Source organism: Haliotis rufescens, unplaced genomic scaffold (genome assembly GCF_023055435.1).
Source record: "Haliotis rufescens isolate VD_foot unplaced genomic scaffold, xgHalRufe1.0.p SCAF_28, whole genome shotgun sequence".
Taxonomy (NCBI): Eukaryota; Metazoa; Mollusca; class Gastropoda; order Lepetellida; family Haliotidae; genus Haliotis; species Haliotis rufescens.
In genome coordinates, this window is record NW_025963979.1 from 3,574,912 (window position 1) to 3,586,695 (window position 11,784).

General features: G+C 41.7%; 1 protein-coding gene across 4 annotated transcripts; it reads right to left on the reverse strand.

Moving 5' to 3' along the window:
- Positions 1 to 1,062: 1,062 nt before the first annotated feature.
- LOC124119391 (peritrophin-1-like) lies at positions 1,063 to 9,966 on the reverse strand. Of its 4 annotated transcripts, XM_046481879.2 has the most exons (6): positions 9,886 to 9,910; positions 8,674 to 8,725; positions 8,332 to 8,371; positions 2,794 to 3,016; positions 2,075 to 2,410; positions 1,063 to 1,792 (listed from the first exon to the last, which is right to left on the reverse strand). In XM_046481879.2, exons 4-6 carry the CDS (start codon positions 2,939 to 2,941, stop codon positions 1,623 to 1,625), a joined length of 654 nt encoding a protein of 217 aa, XP_046337835.1. In that variant the 5' UTR covers positions 2,942 to 3,016; positions 8,332 to 8,371; positions 8,674 to 8,725; positions 9,886 to 9,910; the 3' UTR covers positions 1,063 to 1,622. The 4 variants fall into 4 exon arrangements, with proteins under 4 accessions (XP_046337835.1, XP_046337836.1, XP_048258664.1 ...); XM_046481880.2 differs by lacking the exon at positions 8,332 to 8,371 and having other exon boundaries at positions 9,886 to 9,920; XM_048402707.1 differs by lacking the exons at positions 2,794 to 3,016; positions 8,332 to 8,371 and having other exon boundaries at positions 9,886 to 9,966.
- Positions 9,967 to 11,784: the final 1,818 nt, after the last annotated feature.

The window sequence follows — 11,784 nt, forward strand, 5'->3', positions numbered from 1 at the left end:
TATGACTTGCCCGTGAAGAGATCATCCGTTTAATAAACATACAGCTGTATTACACATTGTGTAATACCAAAACGCGTGCTTATGTTCTCTCGGAACACGTTTCACTAAAAATATTGAAAGCTCTCAACATCCTTTGGCTTATTGAACGACATTGCGTGTGGAGATGATAGATCACTGAGAGGAGTTTATGCACACTCGATGACCCCAGCAACCTTGTTGCTAGGCTGACGTCACATGGCATTGTTTCGCCGAAGGATCTTGCAACAAAATTCCACAAATTACGTCATCGGGTATTGTGACATGATTGTAAACTTTGAGGTGCAAGGCCCCGTTCCACAAGGCGATCGTGCTGTAGCGCAACGACAGTCGTTGGTCTAAGTTTAAGTATGTGAGTTGCGATAACCTTAACGCTACGATAATTTTGTGGAACGGACGCCTGAATTCTAAAGGTAGACCGTTGTATGGTATTAAATTCATACGTTTTAACTTTTGACGTGTTTGAAGTATTATTCTGTTCGTTGCCCTCCGATAGGAATGGAATCGGATACCTGCAGTCGATGTGAGGACGCTTGTCTACTCATTTCTGACGCCGCATTCGAAGATGCATTGCCGCTCATAGAGTCATATCCCGTATTGAACGGTAACCAATGTTGTTGATCGAATACTGGACGAAAGACCCCTTGTCAAGAAATGTCCCTGTTGGAGGTCAAGGACGTTGTTGAATTAGTAAATTCGCATTTTACTGTTCTGAATGATGAATTTCTACAATGCAATTATTATTGCTGCTTCAAATTCTGTTGGTCATATTTTATCCTAGAAATATCGTTGGTAACGTTTCTTTTGGCCGTCAGTTTAGTCATAGTCAACGTTACGTGTGTCTCTAACACTTCCAGGCAGCCCGTTGTTAGTTTCATTCAAAAAGCCTTGCAAATGATCTCTTGACAACGGGTCTAACAAATCACATCGATAGTTAAGCAAGATTTATACTCATGTATAATAAGCGTCAGTTCCATGATGGTACTAATAGAGGTGTGTGGAAGGTGCAAATAAAGGTTTCACAAATACGATAGGACATATTTTATTGAACGTAGTGACAAAGACAAGCTATTTTACATTGATTGTTTTGAGAAGTTAAACTGCTGCACGACTCCCAGAGATGGTGGTGGTACAGCTGCACGACTCCCAGAGATGGCGGTGATACAGCTGCACGACTTCCAGAGATGGTGGTGATGCAGCTGCACGACTCCCAGTGGTGTGGTGGTACAGCTGCACGACTCCCAGAGATGGTGGTGGTAGGGCTGCACAACTCCCATGGATGGTGGTGGTACAGCTGCACGATCCCCAGTGGTGTGACGGTACAGCTGCACTACTCCCAGAGATGGTGGTGATACAGCTGCACGACTCCCAGAGATGGTGGTGGTACAGCTGCACGACTGCCAGTGGTGTGACGGTACAGCTGCACGACTCCCAGAGATGGTGGTGGTACAGATGCACGACTCCCAGAGATGGTGGTGGTACAGCTGCACGACTCCCAGAAATGGTGGTGGTACAGCTGCACGACTCTCAGAAATGGTGGTGGTACAGCTGCACGACTCCCAGAGATGGTGGTGGCACACGTTGGTTCAGTGACAGCCAGGTACTTTGTAAGGGAAGTCACACGCCTGAATCATCTTGTTGAAGGCCGTTCCGGTTGGACAGGTCCTCGCTACAGCCATCTGGTAGTAGCACTGAATATATTTCCTGCACGTACCAGGGGCTGCCATCAAGGAGTTCGGCTGGTTGCGGCAGATGGCTGGAAAATGCAATATCGGGTTATCATCTCTATCATATATGTGTTTGAAGAAATATGTATGTTAATGCAATGTTGAAGGTTATTGCACGATAATAGTATTTGATCATACATACATGCTTTGACCGATATTGTGTGCAAGTTACGATAAAGTCATCACTTAAGGGATAAAAATAGTTATTATTGCAACCAATGATTCAAATAAAAGAAGTATTTGTTATTAGATGACATGGGCACATGTGGTAATCATGTGGTAACCATCAATGGAGAAATTCAACCATTTACAGGAGTAGGCCGTCCCTGGATTCAGAGTTGTCGTTGGCAGCGTGGATATTGCCGACTTCCCTGAGGATGTAGAAGCAGGTAACTGTGTAGGTTTAGATGTTGCGGTTGTCGGTTTGAGCCACCTGGAAGGGAGTGCACGCGTGGTGTATGGAGGCACTGTCTGACCAGGCAGGCATGACACTCTGCTACGCAAGTCACAGTATTGTTTGGTCGGACTGTAAAGCAGACCATAGGGGCAGGTAGCTTGAATGGCCGACTGGTTGGCACAGATGTAATAATGGTCACATGAGTCAGGACTGGGGTAGAAGTTATCTGGCTTCCCGACACAGAATGACCCTAAACAGAGAAGACATGGTCCGATAAACATGGTACTCATGAAACAAAACCCCAAAACGACCACTAGTACAATATTTCAGATAAGTACTTGAGCCCGATGGTTACACACTTCAGGTACGATGGACATTGGGGTAACTGTTTGGATATCATTTTTTGTTCAGTATTGAATAGAAGTGAACATATATTTTAGTTTGGAGAGGATGTGAAGCAAAAGTGTAAAGCAAAAGTCAATGAAGGACAAGAAGGTGGATAGTGTTGACATTCACTACGTAGGTGACTGTCCGTGACCTGGCAGGTTAAACGTCATTAGATGTAGTTCTCTGCATCCCTCCAGTGATTACAGGAGAGCTAACTTCTGTTCTGATGTGTCCTTATGTGTATACCTCCAAGTTGGTGAGATGTCGGAGTGACCGCCGGCCGGACAACGTGACACTGGACATTCTGTGACTTGTCACAACTGCCTGTTCGAGGGTTGAACAACTGGCCAGTCTGGCACGTGAATCTGTGGAGCCTGTCGCTGGTACAAAACATAGTACTCCTCGCAGGACGTGGGGTTGGGATAGAACCCGCCAGTCTTTCGGAAACAGCTCATGTCCAGACCAACACCTGTGGAGTGTTAAATGTGTTTGTAAACTCCGCGATGGTGTCAAGCTGACGTAGTGGCATTGTATACACGGAGAGGTTAGTGCACAAGTGTAATTCACCCGTTATGGTAATATAGAATAACGGTGGGGCAATTCACCTGTTATGATAAATTACAGAATAGCGGAGAGAGGTATTTTACCTGCTATTGTTATGCATAATAATAGTGAGAGGCATTTAATAGCTGTTATTTTAATGCCATAGTGGAAACAGGTTCAATAGAAATCTCTTAAACTTCATTTATTCAAAATACTTAATTGTTCAATGAGGGAGGTACTTCAACTGTAATAATAATGACGCTTATCTGAGGAAAGTACTTCCTTTGTAATGATGATAATGCTTATCTGAGAGAGTTACTTCACCTGTAATGAGATGAACGCTTATCTGAAGAAAGCACTTCACCTGTAATGACAATAACGCTTATCCGAGGAAAGTACTTTATTTGTAATAATGATAATGCTTATTAAAGGGGAGTACTTCTCTTGTAATGATAATAACACTTATCTGAGAGAGGTACTTCACCTGTCATGATATTAGGTGAGGTGAAATGGGGTTTAACGTCGCATCCAAGATTATTGCACTTATAAAGCGACGTGCATGCACGTGTGTATGTGTGTGTGTGTGTGTGTGTGTGTGTGTGTGTGTGTGTGTGTGTGTGTGTGTGTGTGTGTGTGTGTGTGGTTGCTTGTACTAGTCCGGACTGATGCCGATTTATAGTGCTAGCTCACTGAGATACCATGCCGCAGTTTAACATGAATACTCCACTCAGACACAGTATACTGACTCCGAGCCGACCAGTCCTTGTTTTAGCCCCTTAATGCCGAGCGCCAGACAGGGTAACAACAAGTACCATCTTTTAACCCCGGACCTTCCGCTCTCCGGGCAGACGCTCTACCACTAGACCACGGAGGCGGTCTGTAATGATATTAACGCTTATCTGAGGAAAGTACTTCACCTGTAATGACAATAACGCTTATCCGAGGAAAGTACTTCATTTGTAATGGTGATAATGAAGTACTTCTCTTGTAATGATAATAACACTTATCTGAGAGAGGAACTCCCCCTGTACTGATAATAGCACTTCCCCTGTAATGATATTAAGGCTTATCTGAGGAAAGTACTGTATTTGTAATGATGATAATGCTTATTGAAGGGGAGTACTTCTCTTGTAATGATAATAACACTTATCTGAGAGAGCTACTGCCCATGTAATGATAATAACGTTCAGTGAAGGGAGGTGCTTCACCCGTAGTGATAAAAACGTTTATTAGAGGGAGGTACTTCCTCTTTAATGATAATAACCCTCATCTGAGGGAAGTACTTCCCCTGTAATGATAATAACGCTTTTCGGAGGAGGTACTTCACTTGTAATGATAATAACGCCTATTGGAGGAAAGTACTTCCCCTGTAATGATGATAATGCTAATTGAAGGGAAGTACTTCTCTTATAATGATAATCACACTTATCCGAAAGAGGTACTTGACCTGTAATGATAATAACGCTTATAACAGGGCAGTACTTTACCTGAGATGATAATGACGCTCATCACAGGGCGGTACTACACCTGTAATGATAATAACGCTTATCTGAGGGAGGTACTTGACCTGTAATGACAATAACGCTTATCTCAGGGAAGTACTTCTCCTGTAATGATAATAACGCTCATCAGAGGGAGGTACCTCACCTGTAATGATAATAACGCTTATCGGAGGGAAGTACTTCACCTGTGATGACAATAACGCTCATTGAAGGGGCGTACTTCCCCTGTAATGATAATAACGCTGATCTGAATGAGTGAGGTTTTATGCCGCTTTTAAGTATATTCCAGTTATATCACGGCGGTGGACACCAGAAATTGGCTTCACACATTGTACCCAAGTCGCTTAAACACACGGCTACCTTATCTGAGTGAGGCACTTCCCCCTGTAATGATAATAATGCTGATTGAAGGGAGGAACTTCCCCTGTAATGATAATAACGCTTATCTGAGGGTCCACTGTAATGATAATAACGCTGATTGAAGGGAGGTACTTCACCTATATTGATAATAAGACAGCTTTGTGGTGATTCAAATGATTGTCAGGCGTCGACATGGGGAATTAGCTATTGGGGGCTAGCCTTGAAAACAAGAGAGGAGAGAGATGTGAGCTCCTTAGGGGTTATTCAAGCAAGTGTGTCGAGGACCAACACCAAAGGAGTTTTTTCCCTCACAGCTCTACTCCAATCACATTAACAATTACTTTGATGTTGTAATTTCCGTCTATGTTATCTGCCATAGGCTGTCAAAGTTGACTACACAAAACAGGTGGTAATAGAACAGTTTCAGTATTGCCTAACAGGTGTTGATATTATTTACAGTTTTAGATGATGGTCAAAACCTGTGACAGCTGGTAAGAAAACTTTTTTTTAAGAGAACAAGGTCCGGGGAGGACGTATCCGCCGACTTTATCTATGATTACGTAATTTACTTTTCGCGTGAATGAGCTCGCCAAGGGGCAGCCGTCATAGCCAACCAGTGGCGATAAAAACGAGACATACTGGTCTAGCGACTTTCGAGTTTTAGAATTTCCTTGATTAAATAAAATTTGTGAAAAATATAAAAGATTATAATGAAATATATGCACTGTAATAATAATAACGCTTCTCGGGGGTAAGTACTTCCCCTGTAATGACAATAACGCCCATTGAAGAGGGGTACTTCACTTGTAATGATAGTAACGCTTATCTGAGAGAGGTACGTCCGCTGTAATGATAATAACGCCTATCGGAGGAAAGAACTTCCCCTGTAATGATAATAACGCATATCTAAAAGAAGTACTTCCCCTGTAATGATAATAACGCTTTTCAGAGGGAGGAACTTCACCTGTTATGATAATAACGCTTATCAGGGATAAGTACTTCCACTGTAATGATAATAACGCTTATCTGAGGGAGGTACTTCCCCTGTAATGATAATAACTCTTATCTGAGGGAGGTGCTTACCTAGTAATGATAATAACGCTTATGTAAGGGAAGTACTTCCCCTGTGATGGTAATAACGCTTATCGGAGGGAAGTACTTCTCCTGTGATGATAATAACGCGTATCTGAAGGAAGTACTTCCCCTGTAATGGTAATAACGCTTAACAGAGGGAGGAACTTCACCTGTAATGATAATAACGCTTATCTGAAAAAGGAACTTCCCCCGTAATGATAATAACGCTTATCAGAGGGAAGTACTTCTCCTGTAATGATAATAACGCTTCTCGGAGGGAGGTACGTCATCTGTAATGATAATAACGCTTATCGGAGAGAGGCACTTCCCCTGTAATGATAACAACGCTCATTGAAGGGAGGAACGTCATCTGTAATGATAATAACGCTTATCGGAAAGAGGTAATTCCCCTTCAATGATAATAACGCTTATCGGAGGGACGTACTTCCCCTGAAATGATAACAACGCAGATCGGAGGTAAGTACTTCCCCTGAAATGATAATAACGCTTATCTGAGAGAGGTACTTTACCTGTAATAATAATAATAACGCTTATCGGAGGGAAGTTCTTCACCTGTAATGAAAACAACGCATATCTGAGGGAAGTACTTGTCCTGTTATGATAATAACGCTTATCTGAGGGAGGTACTTCACCTGTGATGATAATAACTTTTGTCAGAGGGAGGTATTTCACCTGTAAGTATAATAATGCTTTTTGGAGGGAGGTACGTCTCCTGTAAGGATAATAACGCTCATCTGAGAGAGGTACTTTACCTGTAATAATAATAATAATAATAACGCTTATCGGAGGGAAGTTCTTCACCTGTAATGAAAACAACGCTTATCTGAGGGAAGTACTTGTCCTGTTATGATAATAACGCTTATCTGAGGGAAGTACTTGTCCTGTTTTGATAATAACGCTTATCTGAGGGAGGTACTTCACCTGTGATGATAATAACTTTTGTCAGAGGGAGGTATTTCACCTGTAAGTATAATAATGCTTTTTTGAGGGAGGTACGTCTCCTGTAATGATAATAACGCTCATTGAAGGGAGGTACTTCCCCTGTAATGATAATAACGCTCATCGGAAAGAGGTTCTTCACTTAAATGATAATAATGCTTTTCAGAAGGAGGTACTTCACCTGTGATGATAATAACTTTTGTCAGAGGGAGGTATTTCACCTGTAAGTATAATAATGCTTTTTGGAGGAAGGTACGTCTCCTGTAATGATAATAACGCTCATTGAAGGGAGGTACTTCCCCTGTAATGATAATAACGTTCATCGGAAAGAGGTACTTCACTTAAATGATAATAATGCTTTTCAGAAGGAGGTACTTCACCTGTAATGATAATAACGCTTATCTGAGGGAAGTACTTCACCTGAAATGATAATAACGCTTATGTGAGGGAAGTACGTCATCTGTAATGATAATAACGCTTTTCGGAGAGAGGTACTTCCCCTTCAATGATAATAACGCTTATCGGAGGGAGGTACTTCCCCTGTAATGATAACAACGCAGATCGGAGGTAAGTACTTCCCCTGAAATGATAAAAACGCTTATCTAAGAGAGGTACTTTACCTGTAATAATAATAATAACGCTTATCGGAGGGAAGTACTTCTCCTGTGATGATAATAACGCGTATCTGAAGGAAGTACTTCCCCTGTAATGGTAATAACGCTTAACAGAGGGAGGAACTTCACCTGTAATGATAATAACGCTTATCTGAAAGAGGAACTTCCCCCGTAATTATAATAACGCTTATCGGAGGGAAGTACTTCACCTGTAATGATAATAACGCTTCTCGGAGGGAGGTACGTCATCTGTAATGATAATAACGCTTATCGGAGGGAGGTACTTCCCCTTCAATGATAATAACGCTTATCGGAGGGAGGTACTTCCCCTGTAATGATAACAACGCAGATCGGAGGTAAGTACTTCCCCTGAAATGATAATAACGCTTATCTGAGAGAGGTATTTTACCTGTTATAATAATAATAACTCTTATCGGAGGGAAGTTCTTCACCTGTAATGAAAACAACGCATATCTGAGGGAAGTACTTGTCCTGTTATGATAATAACGCTTATCTGAGGGAGGTACTTCACCTGTGATGATAATAACTTTAGTCAGAGGGAGGTATTTCACCTGTATGTATAATAATGCTTTTTGGAGGGAGGTACGTCTCCTGTAATGATAATAACGCTCATTGAAGGGAGGTACTTCCCCTGTAATGATAATAACGCTCATCGGAAAGAGGTACTTCACTTAAATGATAATAATGCTTTTCAGAAGGAAGTACTTCACCTGTAATGATAATAACGCTTATCTGAGGGAAGTTCTTCACCTGAAATGATAATAACGCTTATGTGAGGGAAGTAATCGTCCTGTTATGATAATAACGCTTATCTGAGGGAAGTACGTCACATGTAATGATAATAACGCTAATTGGAGGGAAGTACTTAACCTGTAATGATAATAATAACACTTATCGAAGGGCGGTACTTCCCCTGTAAAGATTATATCGTTAAGCAGAGGGATACACAGTCTGCTGTTATGATAATAATGCTTTTCGTAGGGAGGTTCTTGCCCTGCAAGGTACATAATATTTTATGATAATAACGCTTATAGCGAGAGAAGTATACTGACCTATTATGGCTCGGAGTGACGAAGCAAGAACAAACAGTAAGAAGGCCAGCATCTGAAAGTATACACAGACAGTCTAAGATCAGAAAATATAATAACAAGTGGAGAATACCAACACTTGGACGACCAACCCTAGAACGGGACTATTTTATGGGCGAATCTTTATCTGTTTTTGTACCCCCCGTATCCTATATATTTGACGGAATCCTATTTATGTCCATATTTACTAGCTGTCTACATCACTGGGACTGACCCACGGTTAAGAGGTTCTTACTCCAGTCTCGCTTTAATTGTGAAAACAACACCTTCACATCATTATCACCTTTTGAGGGCAAATACACGACAGAGTGACTTCCCTTTGATTGTCACTAAAATCGTCCACCATTACCATGATGGCGAGACTGCTATGATCTGACACGCACAGCAGATGTAGGAACGATGTGTAGACAGAGTTCAAAATACCTTCGTCTTTGGTACAGAAATTATTGATGTGAAAACTATTTACATCAATCATAAAATATGTGTCAGCAGTGATGCTGTTTCAAAACCAAAACCAATTTTGTTTTGAACACTTCAATGGAACTTGTCAGCCAGGTTGGTGAGAGGATGGTAGCTAGTGGTTAAAACGTGAAGACTGGGGTTCGTTCGACTGGACTATCCTACACTGGTACAATGCCCCCTCCCTCCATCACCCAACAGTAGTATGGTGTGTGATATTGCCCAAAGCGGCGTGTAACGCAACCTTAGAGGCGTGAGCCGCCGCGCGATGGTGCCAGTGTCTGATAAGGCATGTCGGCACGCCACATCATGTGTTGGTCTTCTCAGGCTGACACATGGCCACACGATCCAATTTGCGAGGCCTAATACTTTCACCTCGTGCAATAATCAAACGTCAAAGTTGACAGTTTCATTTCTGTCGTTGGCCACGAACATTCCTAGGCTATCTGAACTTGTTTGCTATCTTACAGATTGTGGCTGAACACAAACATGTAAACTTGTTACATACACAGGCAAGCAGGGAAACTTACCATAGGTGTGTTTATGAGTTAAATACAGTTTGGCCTTAATACGTGTCCAAAGTATATGTCACCTATCGTCGTTTCATGTAACAAACAAGCACAGTTGGTATTTCCTGTCTCCAACAGGAGACAGAACAGTCTGCAGTGCATATGTAGGGACACATGGAACAAAGTACATTTTCAGTAGCAAACTCACCGTGCCACGTTATTGTGTCGGCAGACAGAGAGTATGGCCAGTTAGATAAGACAGAAGTCGGAGCCAGGTGTGTATGGTACCAGTCCGCGCAAGTGTGCGAGTGCGTGACGCCAGGGAATAGATTCACCCAGAGTGTGTAGGCTTCGGGAAAAGAACCCGGGTTTATTGTGATGAAAGAACACTTTCACCACTGACTTAAGCACTAATTCGATTTTGGGATATTACATGATTTATTGATATCGTTAACTTGAATTTGTAGACAGACAGACAGACAGACAGACAGACATGAGGACAGATACTTCTTGATCAAACACAATTAGCAGTGTCTCCGGGTCGTCATCAGCCCCGAATTCAAGAAATACTGGCATTTACACATACCAGAAAAAAACGTAACGATGTTACGTTGTCATAAATGTATTGTAGTTATTACGCTGCTGTGATGATTGATCCGAACCCTGGTTCGGTTAGGGTATATAAGGTCAATTAATGAAGCGTGTTATGGCATTGGAACCAAAGGCAACCGTACGATATATTATTTTAACCTACCGTTTCAAGTTTTGTCAAACACCTGCGAAAGCTCTTGCATTGGCGATATGAGGCTCAACCATTTCACACAGTCAAGGCATATATAGAAGCAGGGAGTTTCTCTATTGTAGAGTAAGGAAAATCACAGTTGAACGAAACACCCGGGAAAGTAGTGAGTATTCCATATACTCCGCGGGGATCCTCCTCTGTATGGCAAGCGTTTCAACGAGGATAAACGTATCAGCAAAAATGAACGTTCTTTATTTGAAGTTAATTAATTTTGTTATCAGATTTAGTTGATAACGCCAACGGCAGTTTAAGAATCTCGTATATTGGAAAGATCGGAATCGTGTCACTGCCGACTGTGCGCACCCGAAGCAGTTACATCAGACGAATAATAATGCCAACTATACACACAGAAGTCTGTTTTACCCAGCGACCTCCGGATAACGGTTATCGTAAGTGTAAGTTCAAGTGAAAGAATTTACACGTCGATACATCACCTACCGATGAAGAATAATCGTATCGCGTCACAGAATGCCGAGGAGCACCGTTGCCAATGTGGTCAGTCACTGGTTTCTTTGCATCATATAGTCAAAAGGGACTGTGTGTCATAAAGGGACATGCTTCAATTGCGAGATGCCGCGTGGAGACGATTTTCGCACGGACTGGCGATCTAAAGCATGCGAGGAACTACAGCTGATGTCATTTTGCATTATCATAAACATACAGACAGCGTGACAGAAGAACCGAATCCCTCTCATCCCCGAGATGCACCCATGTAGAATCAGCCACGTGACACCAAACACAGTGGATGTAATTAAATATATACGGAAAAATAACACGGTTTTCAAACGACAATGAACATCTTACATTGCGTTGTTAGTATTTAGGCACAGTAGTGTAGTGCGGTATTTAGGTACAATTGTGTATTACAGTATTTAGGTGCAGTGCAGTATTTACGTACAACAGTATCGTGCAGTATTTATATATAACTGTGTAGTGAAGTACAACATGGTAGTGTAGTATTTAGTTTAGTAGTGTATTACAGTATTAAGGTACAACAGTACAGTGCAGTATTTACGTACAACAGTACAGTGCAGTATTTATATATAACTGTAGTGCAGTGTTGAAGTACAACATTGTAGTGTAGTATTTAGTTAAGTAGTGTCGTGCAGTATTATGGTACAACAGTGTAGTGCAGTATTTACGTACAACAGTACAGTGCAGTATTTATATATAACTGTAGTGCAGTGTTGAAGTACAACATTGTAGTGTAGTATTTAGTTAAGTAGTGTCGTGCAGTATTATGGTACAACGGTGTAGTGCAGTATTTACGTACAACAGTACAGTGCAGTATTTATATATAACTGT